General features: G+C 35.2%; 2 protein-coding genes across 5 annotated transcripts; one reads left to right on the top strand and one right to left on the bottom strand.

Annotated features, from left to right (window-relative positions):
• The first annotated feature begins 5,753 nt into the window (after nt 1-5,753).
• On the top strand, nt 5,754-18,687 carry LOC149954281 (monocarboxylate transporter 9-like). 4 transcript variants are annotated; one of them, XR_016479905.1, is made up of 8 exons: nt 5,754-6,123; nt 7,993-8,096; nt 8,163-8,349; nt 11,289-11,432; nt 17,137-17,876; nt 17,969-18,042; nt 18,190-18,315; nt 18,384-18,402. XR_016479905.1 is itself a non-coding variant. In XM_090169026.1 (7 exons), the coding sequence occupies exons 2-7, from the start codon at nt 8,001-8,003 to the stop codon at nt 18,530-18,532; spliced, it is 1,608 nt and encodes a 535-aa protein (XP_090025152.1). In that variant the 5' UTR covers nt 5,758-6,123; nt 7,993-8,000; the 3' UTR covers nt 18,533-18,687. The 4 variants fall into 4 exon arrangements, 3 of the variants coding, with proteins under 3 accessions (XP_090025152.1, XP_090025154.1, XP_090025153.1); XM_090169026.1 differs by having other exon boundaries at nt 5,758-6,123; nt 17,137-18,042; nt 18,384-18,687; XM_090169028.1 differs by lacking the exon at nt 5,754-6,123 and adding an exon at nt 7,057-7,136 and having other exon boundaries at nt 17,137-18,042; nt 18,384-18,687.
• On the bottom strand, nt 18,567-19,637 carry LOC149954282 (uncharacterized). Its single transcript, XM_090169031.1, has 5 exons — nt 19,469-19,637; nt 19,201-19,316; nt 19,103-19,137; nt 18,915-19,037; nt 18,567-18,716 (listed from the first exon to the last, which is right to left on the bottom strand). Exons 1-5 carry the CDS (start codon nt 19,499-19,501, stop codon nt 18,679-18,681), a joined length of 345 nt encoding a protein of 114 aa, XP_090025157.1. The 5' UTR covers nt 19,502-19,637; the 3' UTR covers nt 18,567-18,678.
• Between the last annotated feature and the right edge of the window lie 261 nt (nt 19,638-19,898).

The raw sequence follows: 19,898 nt of genomic DNA on the forward strand, positions 1-19,898 counted from the left end.
TAAAAACCGTCTCGACATAGACATTCTCCCTAGGTATAAATAAATACATTCTTGATACTACAAATCATTAATAGTGTAACATTTTTAATCAGTTTAAACTAGTCTAGAGGTTTAGTTTTACTTTCAGATTCGAAAAAATTTGGCGAAAATGCCGCTTTATTTAAATTGGCAAACAATATATTAGACTAATCATGGAATTAAAACTTTTTTTATTTTTTTCGGAAAAATACGGAAAATTTTCCGGAAAAAGGCCTCGGTCATTATCCGGTCATTATTCCGACTTACAACACTAGGTCATACCAAACTCGATGTCCATATTTTCCAGCATGGAGTTTGTTCCATGTTAATATACAGGGTGTCTGGAATTGCTCTCACTGTTAATTTTTCTCAAAATTTACAAGAGTTAGAGTTGCGAAATTTTTTCGAGTATTATTTTTAATTTGGGAACGCTTTACAAAATTTCCGAAAAATTGGAAAATATATCGACGTTACACTATAGAACACTTTATTTTTAAAAACAAAATTATAAAGTTTACGGTACATGTTTCGGCATGTTTGGCGAGTACGCCGCCGTTCTCAAACGTTTCTACAAATTTGTAGAACTTAAATGTTCGCATTTTCACGCTGCTTGGTTTTGCGCTTGTTGCAGCCTACTTGCAGGGGCTAGTAGGCCACACTTTGAAGCTCTCTGGTGCTCTTTTAACTCATGGAAGGAAAATGGGGAAAAACAGACATACTTCTCAACTCACCCCCTAGAACTCCTTAAAATTTTTGCATAACCTTTTGAAAAACCCTGTATAATATATGCAGTTCTCTAGAAAAAGCTGAATTCTGAAACAAATGAGGTTTTTCCAAGGGGCAGGTCACTTCCATTTTGGGTGCGTCTTAGTCATGGTAAAATGATTAAATCAGGTAATCGTGCTTAAAAAATCTAATCAAGATTAAAAAATCTAATAAAGATTAGAAAATCTAATCACGATTTAAACGAGATTTAATCATTCTAATCAAGATTAGAAAACCTAATCACGATTTAAACGAAATTTAATCATTCTAATCATGATCTAATCTTTTAAATCAGGATTTAATCATTTAAACGAGATTTAATCATTCTAATCATGATCTAATCTTTTTAATTATATTTCATCATTTTTAATTATATTTCATCATTTTTAATTAGATTTAATCATTTTAATTAGATTTAATCATTTTAATTAGATTTAATCATTTTAATTAGATTTAATCATTTTAATTAGATTTAATCATTTTAATTAGATTTAATCATTTTAATTTGATTTAATCATTTTAATTAGATTTAATCATTTTAATTAGATTTAATCATTTTAATTAGATTTAATCATTTTAATTAGATTTAATCATTTTAATTAGATTCAATCATTTTAATTAGATTTAATCATTTTAATTAGATTTAATCATTTTAATCACGATTTAATCAATATAATCGGTCGAATCGAGAATTTATCATTAAAATCAAAACTAAATTACGATTTAATCATACTACTCACGATATAATTTTTTTAATCAGGATTTAATCATTTTATACAGATTAAATCATTTTAATCAGATTTAATTGTTTAATCATGATTAAATCAGATTTAAACATTTTAATCATGATTAAACGTGATTTAATCAACTTAATCGTGATTAAATTGAATTTAATCAAAATAATCACGATTAAATCGGATTTAATCTTTTGAGGGGTGCGTCGTTTATCAAGGAAGTGACCTACCCCTCGGGTTTTTACACACAATCCTTGGGGATTTGTGTGTATTACGATCACCTACTGTGTATCCGCCGCCGCCGCCGCCGCCGCCGCCGCCGCTGCCGTACACACGATTGCTCGCGGTACGTTAGTGGTACAAAGGCGATTGATATCTCAATCGGTAGGCACTATTATAGCCTCGACGGGATTTTCGTAATTTTGGGATCGGAGCCCGAGAAGTTGGGCAAATGCCCAATTTACTATTTTTTGTGGTTTCGCTTTGTGTGGTTGATATTTTATTTAAAATTAAGTCCGATAACGTTAAAAAAATATTTTTGGTTAGGTTAGGATTCAGCGGATATACAACTTCAGTTATATCAGTAAATATTAAATTTAAGTATAGTTTCCTGGTTAATTTACGGGACCCCAATTTTCGCGGTTTATATTTTCGCCTAAAAGTCTACATAACGTTCTTTAATTTAAGTCCGATTTTCATGAGAGTTATATTTTTGAATAGCTGTGGTTTCCCTTAAACCTAGATTTGCAATTACGTTGCTTAATTTTAATTCTAAGTGAGGTTTTTTGGACAGCGTATACGGACCCCCGCAACCTCCGACATGGTAAATCCGCGTGTCTATAGAGTTCTAAACGCCAGTTTCCCTCTCGCATTTTTCAAGGCCGTTCGCGCCGAGCTTTCAACGTGTTCCCAGAAGTAACAATAAGTGTGACCCCCAACGTTTTACGCACGTTTAACGCCCTTTTTACGCACGTCGTACGACAGGAAGTAGGTAAGTAAGATTTGATCAAAAATCACCAGTTTTGTTACTTCTAGGCCTATTCCAGCTTAGGTTGCAGCCGCGTTGGAAAAAGTTAATTTTAAGTGAGTTAATTAGCCATTTCGCGTCATACCTGAATTCTTTACGCGCTGAAGCTATATTCGCATTCCATTGAAAGCCTGCCTGCAATAAGAATAACGTATGAACAGGCGCGTAAAAAATAAGTGTGACCCTAAATATTTGTTATGCCCAGAAGTTAAGCATAAGTGTGCCACTAAATATTTTTTTGACCAGCTGCCGTACACACGATTACTTGCGGTATGTTAGTGGTACAAAGGCGATTGATATCTCAATCGGTAGGCACTATTATAGCCTCGACGGGATTTTCGTAATTTTTGGGATCGGAGCCCGAGAAGTGGGGCATTTGCCCACTTTAGTGTTTTTGGTCGATTGTCATATTTGAATTTCGTGCCAATTGATAAAGGTGCCATCTAACTCGTTCGCGTTTCGCCACCTTATTTTCAAGACCAGGTAACTCGAAAAACTTGGTTTTTATAAAAATTAATTTAAATGAACGTGTTCGCGTTTCGCCACCTTATTTCCAAAACCAGGTAACTCGGAAAACTTAGTTTTTATAAAACTTAATTTAAATGAACGTGTTCGCGTTTCGCCGCCTTATTTCCAAAACCAGGTAACTCGAAACGCTTGGTTTTTATACAAATTAATTTAAATGAACGTGTTTGCGTTTCGCCACCTTATTTCCAAAACCAGGTAACTCGGAAAACTTAGTTTTTATAAAACTTAATTTAAATGAACGTGTTTGCGTTTCGCCGCCTTATTTCCAAAACCAGGTAACTCGAAACGCTTGGTTTTTATACAAATTAATTTAAATGAACGTGTTCGCGTTTCGCTACCTTATTTTCAAAACCAGGTAACTCGAATAATTCTTTTCCGATAACATTCCTCTTGGGTTTATTAAGTTAATACATCAGTGGGATTGTGTGTACTTAAATGTCCGTGACATCTTGTTGTCTAATACTATACCTAGGAAATGTTAAATATTCTTCATTTTGGAATTTAAATTAATCGCCATTTTTACCCAGGTTAATAGGGTCGATAGTCATCTTATATTTATTATAAAAATATTCATATTTTTTAAAATGCTTAATTTCCAAGTAAGTTTAAATTAAATTATTATGTTCGAGAGAATTATAAGACTAAATTAACGTTATTTAAATAAATATTATTTAAAAAACAAATCGTACTATTTAAAGTATTTGTAAAATAAAATAATTATAATTAAAATTTGTTATACGTTTAAATTAAGTTTTGTATAGCTTTGAGCTAAATAAATTAAAATTAAGCCTAAATCGTATTATTCAAAATATTTTTACATCAAAATAATGAATAATTAAAATTAAGAATTTTATAGCTTTGAGCTACCTAAATTATAAATTAAAAAATTCCTCAGGCGCTCTTAAAAGAGTGGAAAGTAGATGATCAATAATAATTGGCTAAGTACTGTTCTCAGAAAGCTCCGGGATAATAATTTAACGAAAAAACCAACATCGGATGTATATTCAGCCTCTACAGTATAAACGGATGGAGCCCAGATGCGGGCAACGCAAACAAAACGCGTTCATTAATAAATCACCGAACTTTGCGGAATTCTTATCGCGGAATAAATTTGCTGCGAGAATAATACATTCAAAGCGCGTAAATTGTATTCTCTCACACACACGCACCGTCAGATCCTTTTATTTTTCAAAAATTGAAAGAAATGCTGTTGAATATAGACTACAAATCTTTGTCTGTCATTTTTGGTTTCGTTGAAACTTAAATTGGTATTTTTTAGTGCAGCCCCTGTAGTAAAATCAAGTAGTTTTTATATAAAAAAAAACATTTATTTAATTTAAATCGAATTTGTTTATTTAATTATTTTATTTTAATTTTTATTATTTTATTTTTTATTTTAATCATTTTAATTTTTATTATTTCTTTATCTTTACTATTTTTACTTTTTAAATTTTATTCTTTTTATTTTAATTTTTTTATTTTTATTCATTTTAATTTTTATTATTTCATTTTTTTATTCATTTTAATTTTTGTTATTTATTTTGATTTTTATTATTTCATTTTTTATTTTTATTCATTTTTATTTTTACTCATTTTTATTTTTACTCATTTTTATTTTTATTCATTTTTTATTTTTAAAATTTATTATTTTTATTTTTTTATTATACAATAATCTTATGATTAACTTAATTTTTTAGTTTAATTTATTTCTAGTTTAGTTTAATTTATTTTTAGTTTCATTTATTTTTAGTTTAATTTATTTTTAGTTTCATTTATTTTTAGCTTAATTTGTGCATTTTTTCTTGACAAATTAGGTGATAAACTAAAATGTAAATTAATGGTAATTAAATTTAATTACTAGTTTACTACTAGGCCAAAACCCTGGTGGTCGCCTTCTTTCAATACACCGATGTCCAGTCAGTGGAACACTTCTACAGGCGTTAAATTTTACATATTTTATTGGAAAATCATACTAATTTAATTTCTAACTCCTAACAAAATGACGGTCAACCAAATTGCGTAAACTGTTATAGATTTTTACGTAAACAACCTGATTCTAGACATGTTGGCGCTTAACGCGAGCCAAAACATTAGCTGGCATCATCGCTGGAAAACCCTACCCTTCACGATATCATTACTTAAACCCTTTAATTTCGCAAATGTACAGCGTGCTTAAGCCCATTAATTTCCCAATTATGCAGCGTGCTTTAGCCCTTTAATGTCCTAAATGTACAGTCTGGTTTAAGTCCATTAATTTCCAAAATATACAGGGTGCTTAAACCCTTTAATTTCCCAAATGTACAGCGTGCTTAAACCCATTAATTTCCCAAATGTACAGCGTGCTTAAACCTTTTAATTTCCCAAATGAACAGCGTGCTTAAACCCGATAATTTCCCAAATACTGAACGTACTTAAACCCCTTAATTTCCCAAATTTACATCGTAAATACATCCTATTTTCATCCAACTTTATTTAAGATACCGAATAGGAATTTGGCAGCATGAATTAGATAATACGTCACCCAGCACAAGGTACGGCGTGACGTCATGCTACCAAGTCCTATTACAAAGCATTTAAGCTCCATCATCCTCAAGCAAAAGAGAGTTATAATGGTGGGATAGTCTGTTTCACCTTCCAGCTCCTCCCGGTGCGCGTTACGCCGTTTCCCAGAGCGATCGACCTAATGATGACGTAAGGCTACCACGTCGGCATAGCAACAGGAATTGAAAATAAAATATAGAAGAGCTCCTAACTACAGCCAGCCCTGCTAATGGAACTCAAGATTCCAGCCAATGCGGCTATTCTTCGCTTACGTTATATATATATATGGTTAAATAACTATTTAACGGAAATATGATACGGAATATTTTAACGCTAGCCAAACATTCTAGAAATTTGACGTTTTTTTTTCTCGTTATAAAGTCATGACATTTCTGACTCCGGTCTGACGCTTTTAGCATCTGCCTATTCGGCATTCACGACAAAAGCCGAACGGAAGGAAACACGGTTAGACGTTCTCGTTCCAGCAAGTTCAGCAACTCGTTCAAATAGGTGAGTGAAACCTAAATTAATAATTAGCTAGGCTAATACCCAAGGCACCACCTTAGGCCTAAGTCATCAAGCGACTTTTTGAAACCATTAATTTAATTAATTTAAATTATACAACGCGTAACGTAACGAATCTACAAGTTTACAATTATATTATTATAAATCGTAAGAGCATTAACATAAGCACTCATTAACTATCTAGCCTGCTAGAATTTCAATATTCTTGTTTAGTGGGTCATCAAATTAATTTCGGGACATTTTCTAGTAAAAAGACCATTAATTATTAGGCACGAAATCCTAGTACCTATGATTTAATTGTATTTTGACCTGTTTTTCATTATCTTGAAAAATTTGCGTAATATGAAGGTTTTTATTGTATGATAATTGTAGGAGCTATTTTGATAAGTATTTTAATTAGGTATATCGTTTTGAAAGAATATCAAATTTCTTTCGAAAACCTTCATCAACGCGCGACGGCTTGTTTATCTTTTAACGGTAAGGAAATTAGTTTATGATAGATTCGAAATTTAAACTCAGTTTTTTGAGTGATCACTTTACTGTCTCGAGTATAAACTGTCATCCAAGCACTTGAATACACGTAAAATCGGATAATTAAACTTTAAGCACGCGCTAACCGGTTTTCATAATTATCCCGTTGGATTCAAAAGTATAAAATTAACAGGCACTAATCGTTGTTGATGAAAGTATGTTATGTCAAGAATGGATTCAGCTACCTGAGAATACGGCAATACAGCATTAGCCCTTGGTACAATTATCCCATGCCTAGTATCGAAAGTTCGTCTGCTTTACAATCGCAAAACTAAAACATAGATGGCGATCGCTTGTGTGAACTGTGAAAGAGTGTCACGGAAAATAGAAAGCAGACGAACTTTCGCTACAAATTGTACAAAGGTAGGAGCTTAGAATCTCCATTCCCCCATATTCTTAGTTACCTGAATGCATTCTTGTAGCCAGATTTCTTAATAATTACTGCGCTGCCAGACAACGCACGAAAGGTTAGAATTCATAATTTCGGTTACGCTTATAGCGGGGTTCCTTCACAATTACCGTGCTACCAGACGACGTATGATAAGTTTTAAATTGTATTTATTATATCGGATACGCTTATATCAGGGGTCGATTTTAGATTTTAGAACGAGTAGTCGCGACAGGTACTAGCCAAAAAGTCACCTTATAATTATTGCAAATACATTTTAAAGATATAGAGGTTCCAATTTCAAACATTAACCGTAATCCAGTCTGTCAAAGGCTTAGCGACACAATTTCTGAAAAGACGGGTTAAATTACGAGAAAAACGAGTGCGTCGAGAAAACCGCTATTTTTACGTTCCAATGACGCAAGGTCGAGGCTCTCTTTCGGCGAAAGGAAGGTGTTAAAAATAGAAACGAAAGATGGTAACCCGTTCGTGAAGAAGAAAACCTAGGAAATATTTATTGAGAGTACGTGTTTGTAAATTTAAAATTTCGCTCGTACGCCAGCAAAATATGTCCAATATTCGATTTAAATTATTGCGAATTTACGTAAGACCGAGACGCGCAGCGGGGATAAGAAAAAAGTTGGTTAGAAAATCCAATTTCATGTTAATTCCGCGAAACATTTAAACGATGTGGAAGATTCATTAAAGGAGTTATGACCTCGGTGGGGAAAGGGGGGTGCAACAAAATACGGACGTCTCTGAATTTTAAATTCTCCAAATTATACATTTAATTCGCGGTTACCCGTATGACACGTCGTGGCTGTTGGGGATAGCGACGGTTTTTTATTAGGCCCGCGAAGAGACTTTGGAAGCGGCCGCGTTGTACAATTAACGCGCTTTATAAACCGAAGATCAACGTTTAAAATTATTTCAAGGTCAGGAAATGCCCGTGGACAAAATTGAAGGTCAAGAGGACCACGAAAATGACCATAAACAAATTGCGGAAACGTTTGAAAGTTCGGAGGATTTACAAAATGAGGTTGGTGCTTTTTATAAATGCAAGTCTTCTTTAATCAGTTTGAGATGAAGTTTGGTGTTCTGATAGGAGAGGTTACCGGATGGCGGCTGGGGTTGGGTCGTTGTATTTTCCTCGTTTATGGTGCATACCCTCACCGATGGTATCATCTACACGACGGGCATTTTTTACGTCGAGTATTTGGCCTATTTTAACTCCAGCAAAGCGGAAACCGCTTGGATCGCCTCGCTACTGACCTCAGTGACGTTCATTGTTGGTAAGATTAAAACTATTTCTCGCAACATATAATTGATAATATAATATGGAAGCTATAATAGTTGGTTTAATATATTTAAATTTTTATTGTATAGCTATTGCGAAATATTATATCCTACCAATTAGGCTTTTCAGTTTACATAAGCCAGGTTCAAACTCACCCCTAAAATCGCTTCGTTTTAGATAACTAGTTTTCAAAATCAAGGTGAGAAATCGCTTCTTGTTGGTTCGGGAAGCAACTCGTCCAAGTCGTTTCGCTTAGAATCGCTTTCAAAACGACAAGGCGGGGAAGTAAATTTGCTCGTATTTTCAAAAACAATGGGAATAAAATTCGAAATAATGTCAAACAATATTACTGTATGTATAGTAAACATAAAAACTTGTTAAGGTTAACGGTAATAGTTAGTGTAGGGAGCTGTTGGCTCGATCGCGCGGCATGTAGGGCTTGCCACCACCCTCCTACACATTTTAACCCGGCCACCTGAATTAAAGGCTTCAAAAGTCGGTTGATGACTTAGGCCTAAGGTGGTGCCTTGGGTATTAGCCTAGCTGATTATTATGATTAACTAATTGTTTTGGGATACATTTTAGTATTTCCAAAATTCTGGTCATAATTTTAAATAAGGCACTATCACAGGCCAATCGCCAGTTTAAAAATTAAATACTTGGGGTGTTAGTGGCCCTGGTGACCACTTAATTAATTATAAGTTTTTTCCCTTCATAATTTTAGTTCATTTAAAAAATACTATATTAATCCCTAAAATACTATATTAATCCCTAAAATTGTTTGGTCTTTGCTTCTATGCTGTGTGCTTGGCCTTGTGTCAATTGAGTGTATGGGTGGGTGACTGCGTGCCGTGAGTCTGTCTACTCTACACTCTACACGCAGTATAGAAGTGAATTTAGCAGTTAGCAGTAGGCTTGTTCGGGTCTATAGGGAAACAACAGGCTTTTACTGTATTAGCGTCTATGGGAAGATAACATGAATAAAAATGGTCAGTGGCCGGTTTTTTAATTAAACTACCTAGGCTCTACTGGCCACAGGTCCAGTTTAAAAAAATTCCTTATTTCTCAGCCTGGTGTGAACCAAGAATTATCGTCGGTGGTTAAAACTGGCATTCAAACCGACCTAAACTGGGTTTTTCAGAAACTCATAAACTGCTGGATTTTTATCCGCTAAGAAAACAATTTTTGATATTTCGACTGCTTAGCCACGGCCAACTTTGACACTCGCGCAATAGCGATCAACTCATTCGCTAAAATTCCATGAACAAGGATTTCCCCGCTACAAACCATGCTATAAACTATTGCCCACGCTCGTTTTTATATTGGCTTCAATGCAAAAACTATTCTAAAAAACAATTCCGCTAGGGGCGCTCGACGTCGAGAGATATTTTTGTTCGTAGGTTATCATAGAAACTTCAAAGAATGGGCTTGCCGCTATGGCGCGAGTTGGCCGTGGCTTAGCGGACGCAAATCCAGAAGTTATCGGGTTGGCCGCTACGTGGCTCTATGTAAACTGAAAAGCTAATAGAGTGTTGTCGTCTGGAACCCTGCGACGTCACCATTGTAATTTGCCTATTGATAAAAAACGGTAACTGTCATGGCGGCCACTATTACCACTACAGCTGTGACGTTACAAGTTTTCAAAATCGTATCAGACGACAACACTCAATTTTATTTCCCCTATTACGTGACGACTCACTTCCTTACGTCATAACGTCGACTGTTAAACGTTAGACCATGTAAATTATATTCAACGGAACACATAACGCCACACTAAAAAATATTGGTAACTGGATGACAGTAGATAAATTTAGGTGGCGCCATCGTGTAAACTTAAAAGGTGCCTTTTAAATAATAATTCTTTAAATAATAAATATTTTATTACTAAATATTAATTTATTAAAAACCTTTATTATTCGTAAAATATTTAGGATTTTAAATAAATACTAATTTACGAAGCTCCTTCAAAGATTATAGAAACTATAAACAGATGTCGCATCACCCGATTTTTAAAAAATATCGGCGTTTCGATGAGTAGAATTTCGCCACGGCTACATAAGATTACGAGTCTTGCTCGATTTAAGCTGTCTTTTAAGCTCAGGGGTGCGTCTAGTTTTTCATGCTGTGTTCTGACAAGAAGATTTTCTTTGAGTGAGAAAAATTCTTAGCATAAGGTACGAAACAGACGCGTTTCTTTTACTAAAAATTCTTTGCGTCATAAAATACATCTAAAAAATCAAAACAAAAAAAGCACATGTTTTTGTTAGGCCTTGGCTCTAGAGCACATTTTGAAATGAGTAGGTCCTGAAATAACTGTTAGACATTAAAAATCAATGACCAATAATGACGAAATATTACTTACCATCCACCATTCTTTCGTATTCCCACGGTTTCGGGATCGTATAGTGTCATACAGTGGCGTAGCTAGCATGGGTGACACCCGGGGCGGATATCATAGCATGATGTGACACCCGGGGCGGATATCATGGTATGCTACTTACTAGTCTCTAGTTTGTGTAAGTTTTTATTTTTTCCACTGTCGGGTGTCACCCCCAAATCACGCTCAAAGGGTGGAACCCGAGGCGGGCTGCCCCCCCCCCTAACTACGCCACTGATATCATATCAATATCAGCAGCACTACACCCCGCCATTTTGATTTCTGTCGGCAATGTATCTTGAAACTATTCTGAGTTTTCTGACTATTTACCCCAGAATGATAAAAAACCAATGACTCTATTTCCGGTCAGAAGAAGTGTCTAGTTTCTCAGAATGAAAATTATCAGAGTTAGAATTTTCTGAAAAACTAAACGCACCCCTGGAGAGTGGAAGGAAAGACGACAGAGCAGACGACGTTATGACTTTGTAGGGAAGAGAATTTTAACCCACTGACATTTATATAGGCAAATTTCCAATACAATTCGTCTTTTTGAACAGGTCCATTTGTAAGTATTATAGTCAACGCATTTGGAACGATTAAATGCACATGCATAGGCGCTCTTTTGGCAGCAGCGGGATTAATAGTCAGTGCATGGGCTCCCAATGTCTACTTCTTGTACTTCTCCATTGGGATATGCACCGGTACGTATATTTATATCCTAGATTCCTAGTGTACTCTAAATTGCGCTTCGATATCGAAACTATTGTCGCCTTCCAAGCATTCTCTTTGCGAAATATTTTACTAACAGCTAGGAGCAACAAACAAAACACCCCACACAAGGAGAACGTGGATTTTCTTGGGTACGTTTTTCATTGGCTAGACGCTTTAGCGCCTGCTGCCGTCGGAAGGGGAAAATTCGTAAATTGTCTTCCCCCCTGCCCGTAAAACGTTCATCGTAAAGGCTCGTGACGCTCGTCCAATGAAATTCGTACACAACCCTTCGTTAGCGTGTTTAAAGGCTAGCTGCGTTCTCCTTGTGTTTGTTGCTCCTAGCTAACAGCAAGAATGGATTCAGGGTACCTAGGAATATGCGGTAATAACATAAGTCAGGAATTAATACTTCTACTTGGAATGCTTATCGCGGCAGATTTTCGTCTCGATGTGGCTGACGGTTTTTTTGACGTCACTATGGTAACTTAACAAACAACAACGTGAGAGGGGAGCGCGCGCAGGGGGGGGGGGAATATTTCTCTCGTAGGCGGGGCCAAAGCCGTCAGAGTGATCTTACCATACGCAATACGGCAGAATAAGTATTCCAAGTAGAGGTTTGGATTCCTGCATAAGTATTACTCTTCCTATTGTTTCCAGTCCGAACCTTTTTTTCGACACTGAGATTCTCGCTTAGCTCCAACTTGGACTTGCAATCGAATTGAGTAGTATATTATCGTCTTTTTTAGTAGTAGATTTCGGGTAGGGAATATTTTAGACACTAGAGGGAGCTGTGTTGAACTAAACCTTGATTGCGCAATAACTCTAAAAATAAGTTTGGTGATAATGTTTGCTAATTGTATAATATTCAACATTTGGGTTCATTTTAAAGCTCAATTAAAAAAAAATAAATCTGAAAGCTCCGTGTAAAATGATTTACAAACAAATACCTTACTAAAATAATTAAGTTTTTTCCTTTCGGGTAAGGCGTTGTTTATTTAATTTTCGTACTTATGCCTAATATAATTAACCTCTGGTATCACACTCGTATACTTCAGAGCGAAAGTTCGTCTGCTATTTAGTCTGAAAACGTAACCATAAATGGCGTGTTTCATTTTGAAAGCATAGACTAAGAAAGGTTGTCACGAAATATCTTAAGTAGACGAACTTTCGCGAGGTTCGGTGCTTAAAATTTCTGCACTGCCACTCTCTTAAGTAACTGAATTAATTCTTGCTAATAGCTAGAGTTGTTAATTTTCCGTAAAATTTAAATTCAGAAAATGTTTCGCAAATCGGAAAAATGAAAAATTTAAACATATATTACTTTTTATTTTTAAGGGTTTAGTTTTACTTTTGGATACAATAAAATGAGGTGAAAATGCCGTGAAATTTAAATTTACGAACAAAACGGAAAATTTTCCAGAAAAAAGGCCCTGGTAACTTTCCTAACTGGAAATTTTCCACGGAAACGTTTCCGACTTACAACTCTACTAACAGCTATTCACAGAGTGATGTGACGACAAAGATAATCGCCCTACAGCCAAGCGCTGACAAAAGCTAATTGAGACTTGGAGGAAATGTAAGGAGAGTCAACTCAACCCATTTCAAGTGGCTGTTAGCACTGTTAAAACTATTTTATTAGCAAAATAACGAGATGACCCTGTGTATTTTTCATCTACTCTCCAAATTTTTAATATTTTCTCTAATAGCCGACGCCACTAAAATATATTAAGCCTATACGCAAGTCGGATAGATGGCGTTAGCGTGGCATTTCAAAAATCCCCATTCGTACGTGAAAGGCGGAGTTGCCTCTTCTTTATGACTGAGATTGTGTAGGTTTAGCTAACTTTAGCATTATGAAGGCTAAGATTTCTCAGATTGTAAAGGTATAGCCGAGGCTTTCGCACGTGCAGGCTAAGAAGTGTCATATTTAGTCCTTTGGGACATTCTAAGGGAGCTTGTTGGAATCTTGTGACCGATCCCAATCAATAATGTCGTTTGTCGTCTGCCAAATAGTGGTTTTAGGAATTAATATAAAGATGGCGCCGCAAAATTAACGTTCATTCAACTTTTTATTACAGATGGCGATAGCTCATAGTAGATAAATTAGCCAATGAAATTCGAGTAATGCACTCCCGAGGTTATTAAACAGTTTTAGCTACCATTAAAATTTATCAACTGTAACGCCGATGCCAAATTCGTTGTTTTACTGGTAGTCTCAAATTGAAATACGGTAAAGAAGGACACACGAGGAATAAATACGTGTTTGAACAATACTATACTGTAGTGCACAAGATCAGCTAAATAGCGTGCGTTTTTTTCTGCTTTACAAAAATGAATCTGAAACCATTTAAGTGCAGCTAATATTTTTAACACTGTGTGTTAAAGACTTTAGACTTTAGTGATCAAAGTTAGCAATAATTGGAGTTAAAATAGAAAGTAAACATGAAAATCGCCCTTCATTATTCCTCGTTCAATTTGAGCATGCTAAAAAATTCTCTATTGACGAGTTAAAATCCCTTACGATCACCCTGTACACCAAAAACAACATTTAAATCACCCGGTCCACAAGGATCAATATTTCAAACAGAATGTCCATTAACCAAAAAGGAGCTTTGACATTAACAAACCAAGAGTTGTTTACCACATAAAAAATCCCATTATAATAATAACACAAACGAAAATAATCGAGATAAAATCCTATATCGCTATTAGAGTTAGACGTTTGAAGAATAACCGGAAAAGAAACAAATTTTTCAAAATTGATAACTCTTGTTGGTGGCGCCATCCGTTGCTAGCAGCGGGAACTATATCCTATACAATTGAACAAATAGTACTAATTTACTTTGAAAGTGATAGATGGCGCCCCCTGTATAATGATAGAGTTGACGGCTGAGTGCGCCTCGAAATTTCAAAATTTGTTTCGCGAAACCACGACTCCCGAACGAGCCTTTTTCATTCTAGCGGTACTATTCCCAATTCAATGATGGATACTAAATTCAAAAATCAATTTAGTACGTACGCGAATTGACTAAATACCTCATTTAAAATTGAATTTTTTGATGTTACTATGAACCAGTGGCGGATACATATAGGTGGCACGCCCCCCCCCCCCCCCTTGACGATTAAGCTTTGCATGTGACTTGAACAAACGATTTGTTATTACACCAAGATTCAAGATTTTTTTAGTAACGTGTTCAAGTACAGCCTTTTTTTTCCAAAATAATAAACTTTATTTTGGTGCACATGACAACTAGGTCTTCGCACCATACACACCCTGATACAGATACTCAAAAACAAAAGAAAAAATATATATACAGAAAGATAAAAGTTGGCAGTCCTTTCTACTGTTTTCTTTTTCCCTTTTTTTCGTTGTGTTTTTAACAAAAAAATGACTATTTATGTCTGCTTTGTATTCTACTTGCGCTTTAAAAAATACTGGCCGCGCGGATAATAGCACAGATATCAGAAATGATTGCCATGTCTCCGTTTTGGACCGCGGTTTTCACCCCTTGTAGATTTACATAAAGTATAACAATGTTTAAAAGGTTTACATCACCCATAGCTCAAGATGTCTTTTAGCGCTCCCCCCCCCCCCGGCCCCCTTGAGTTCTGTATCCGCCACTGCTATGAACGCAGCAAGAATAGGCTATGGGATAATCAAAAATATAATTTTCAGAGAAATTGTACTTAATTTTAGTTATGTATGTAGATTTCAAAGCCAAAAAATCTATAAAAAAAACACTAAAATTGGCAAACTTAGCAATAAAATTAAAACTCAAAATTCCAGCCAGAAATTCCAACACTAGACTGGTTTCGCCCTTTGGGGCTCATCAGTAATGTGTAGGAAATCTGCCGATATCAGTAAAACCATAAGTAACATAATATGTTATTATGGTAAAACCATAAGTAACATAATGTTATTATGGTAAAAGCATAAGTAACATAATAACAATAAGGATGACACTTCCTATTGCTTTAATGCTAATTTTCTAACCGAACCTTTTTTTTCTCTTCAAGCTGTGACTTGGACTCGTGACCATAGATATAAGAAATGTATATAAAGGTCTAGATAAATTTCGGGGCGTCTAAGCCTAACATAAAATACGGAATTGACACCTAGCAGACACCGAGGAAGGCACGCGAACAAGAGCGCGAGCTCTCTTAGCATTTTAGTACTAAGTGCTTGACCTTTCCGCAGGCCGTAGTCTTTAGACACCATCTGTTGGTGACTTTTAGTATAATTTTTAAGCAGGAGACAATGGCTCTCGCGACGATAGCACGAGCTTTCTTACCGATAGATAGCGCCTTATAAGGATAGCCTGCAGAAATTACGCGTTTCTGCTATAGTGAGTTGCAGGCTAAGAAAGACAAAATATATAGTACAATCGGCGCAAGGATGCCTCAGATCGTTTCCGGTCATTCCACCGCGCGAAATTTGAATTTGGCCATTTTACGGTCAAATTCGAATTTTGCTCTTTTTGTCGTCTTTTAGCGCCATCTAGAGACCGAAATTGGAATCTTAATTTTTTAATTTCATAATTGTGGTGGCGAGCAAATTTAAAAGATAAGGCATTCCTATCATTCTTAAATTTAAAATAGTATGTATAATTATTTAATTTTGTAAATTTATTTCTACGTCTTACCAGTTAAATCGGCAGTTTCTTTTAAAATAGTTACCACGCTTTCTTGGGGGTAACGCTGTCTTAATGAGCTATAGACGTTTAAAATTATATTTTTATCTTTACCTGTTAACAATAAACCTTTATCATGCTTTTTATAGAAACCTCTTGGGCTATTTAAAATATTTGGAGCTTCAATTATCGAACCTTCTTTAGCTGCATTCAGATGATTCAGTAATGAAACTCATGACAACATGAAATTAAAAAATAGATTCCTATTTCGGTTCCTAGATGGCGCGAAAAAACGATGAAACTCACGAAATTTGAAATTGACCGTAAAGTGGTCAAATTTAAATTACGCGCGGTCGACTGGCCGGAAATGGTCTGAGGTATCCTTGCGCCGACTGTACTATATATTTTGTCTTTCTTAGCCTGCAACTGACTATAGCTGTCACCTCCGTATTCACTCCCTTTGAAATATTTTATCTAGACCTTTATATACGTTTCCTATATCTATGCTCTGACTTACCGTTTTTGGATGACTACTTTTTGATAAAAATTTCAGCCTCATATCGGAGAGAACGTTCTGGAGTCGCGAGGGGCTTTGGCTTTGTTTCGAACCCCGCGTGCGAATCACGCGTGATAATAAACATGAGCTCGTGGCACCGAGAAAAACTTTTTTAATTTTTATCATTTTAGCCTAATATTCGGCTTATCTATCGGAAACCAGATATTTCGGCTTAGCGGAAGTCTCGCATATTTTAGACACTAGAGGGCTCTGTGCTGAGAAAACCTCTTGATTACGCAATACCTATGAAAATCAGTTTGGTTGTAAATCTCGTTAATTGTCGTACTTATAGTTATTATGTTACTTATGGTAAAACTAATACACAACCAGGGTACCCTATGTGAGCAGTGAAGAATTTCACTATAAATTTCAATAGACTGGGGCACCATGGATGTATAATAAAATTAATACACGTGCTTAAGGCCAGAACAAAACTAAAGGCACACTTACCTACAAACTTTCAAATTGAAATAAGATTGAATATTTTAATAAGAAAATTTCTTTCAGGAGTTGGATTTGGCTTGATATATATACCAGCCATAGTTTCCGTCAACAGCTGGTTTGATAAAAAGAGAGGAATTGCAGTGGGCATTGCAGCTTGCGGAGCTGGGATTGGAACTTTTCTCTTTTCCCCTCTGACAGAAGAACTTGTTGATATTTACACGTGGAAAGGTGCTTCTATACTTTTGGGGGCAATGGTTCTCAATTGTTGCGTGTTTGGTTGTCTTTTTAGACCAGTAGAAAAACACATGCCAAAGAAATATAAACCCACCATACAGCCTCTAACTACAAAACTAGACAAAATTCCAGAAGTTACACACTGGAACAATACTGAAGAAATTAAATTAAACACCCTGAACAACGAAAAGAACAACTATCAAATTAACCAAGTGAACTATATACCAAATACTCAACTCAGCGCTTCTCCGGAAGATGAATTGTTAACTAACATGACAAACTCTAAGAACGGTTTACAAACGCAGAATGGCATAGGTTATTTAAATGTACGAGTGTCCAGTATGGTTAGTTTGCAAGTTATGAAAAAAAGTAAAAAGACCCGGTGCTCAGATTTATTTGATGTAGATTTGTTTAAAGACTCAACTTTTAACATGTTTTTGTTATCAAACTTCATGGGAAGTATCGGGTTTTTTGTTCCTTTCGTTTACAACAAGGACCGATCTCTGCTTCTGGGACTATCAGAGTACGAAGCTTCCGTACTGTTGTCGATAATGGGATTTGGAAATATGGTGGGTAAAATTGTACTAGGCTTCATATCGGACAGACCCTGGTGTAACAGATTGTTTCTATTCAATGTTTGCCTCATTGTCTGTGGTGGCAGTATAATTATCAGTTGTTTTTGCACAACGTACGAAACATTGATTGCGTATGCCATCGTGATGGGCATCACTTCAGGTACTCTTCAGTTCTCTAACGTAACTCCGTAATATTTTTAAATCTCACCCGAAGTTTGGCATGGCTTACATATTACAGAGTTACAGTTTACAACTACCTTGAGAATATTGAAAAAATTTATTTTAATTCAGATATTTTTCCTTAAAGGGGCTTATGCTAGCTTGATATCAGTTATTTTAGCTGATATTCTAAGCATGGATAAACTGACCAGTGCTTTTGGAATACTATCGGGTCTAGGAGGAATCGCTTGTCTAATAGGACCTCCATTAACAGGTTCGAAAATATTAAATTTAGCTCTCTATACTTAAGTTTCTTAATTATAATAAATATTCTTATATTAGGCTGGTTGTACGATATATCTCAATCGTATGATGTTGGATTCTACATATGTGGAACCTTAATTTCTCTTGGAGGACTAACATTATTTATTCCCTTATTGCGAGATGAAAGACTAAAGAAACCCAAGAAAAAACTACAAGTTAATGTTTAACTAAAGTCTATGTTAAATAATTTAAAAATTTCAGTTTCAGATCAATATTTAATTTGGAATTGTCACCAAATTTTGTTTGTTAAATGGATAAATGTTATACTTATAAAATTATTTTTACACAATATTTTTGTACAACAGAAAATAAACTACAGAAGATCTTCATCATCGTATAGATCATCAAAATCTATAGCAAATCATTATAACAATAAGTTGACTATAATTTAAAAAAAGGGCTGTTTAAAGAGCCAAAGAATCATTTGAAAAATTAAGCCCCAATTTCAGGTAGCTGAATAGATTCGACTAATCATTTTCCAGCCCTATTCCCAGAAAACTAGTGATATTTTAACAAATCTATGGCCTTTTAACCATCCCAATAGATTACCATTGAAAAAATCTGAATGAACAGATTTTTCATTAGCCGCTAAGTCCATTAAAAGTCCACTAGATCCGCCAGCTTCTTCCAAGTCCATGTAAGGCCCTGCACCCTCGGGGAACATCTCATCAGCTATCAAGGTCAAAGTACAGAAATTACATAAAAGTTATTTCAGTAGAAAAGTGTTGGATACCAACCTACTATTGTTCCTGGTTTAACCATACTCGTTGGCCTTTGAGAAAATAATTTAAGAGTATTAAAACAGTAAAAATTTAAATTAGGAACCTTTTAATACCCCTTAGACGGTCTAGGTAAGCCATATATTTTGGTTTCAACTCTGGAGGTTCCAATAAAACCTACATTTTCATACTTTAAACTGGTGCTTTTTGATTGAGACAATCTAGGCAGTGGCTATGAATGGAATTGGAAGCATCAGAATGATGCAGATTATTGTCTATGTCAACTGCACTTGGCACCCTCGATTAATTCGACGCATAATGTTTGTTAAGGCCAAGTGAAGCTGACAAGGACAAATTACACTATGACAACACTGTCTAAAAAACCTTCTCTGGCGAGCCCTGGTCATCCTCATCCATGTTCAAAAATAAGCCTTGTTTATAAAATATCAATACGTAGCAGCAAAACCAAAGCTTTGCCTAAGATAAATCTAAGCTAACCGTTAAAAGCAGAATAACATAGATTTCACACAAAAAAACTAGTTCCAGTACAAAAATTTAAAATTAGACTTACATTAAGCAACTTAAGATATTCTTTAGATTAAAGGTCACTAAAATGCGCCTGAAATTCCGCTAGATGTCATTGTCATTAATTTGCGCAAATAATTCTAGACATAAACGTCAAGAAGGGGGGAGTTGATAAGCTACGGCGGAGTGATACACAGCAAATATTTCATATTACAAAATATAAATACCAATACCAATAAAAATATTAAAAATACACTTAAGTTTGATAAACAGTATATTTTTTTACAAA

This window comes from Leiobunum rupestre, chromosome 3 (assembly GCF_980474605.1).
Source record: "Leiobunum rupestre chromosome 3, qqLeiRupe1.1.hap1, whole genome shotgun sequence".
In the NCBI taxonomy this organism is placed as follows: domain Eukaryota; kingdom Metazoa; phylum Arthropoda; class Arachnida; order Opiliones; family Sclerosomatidae; genus Leiobunum; species Leiobunum rupestre.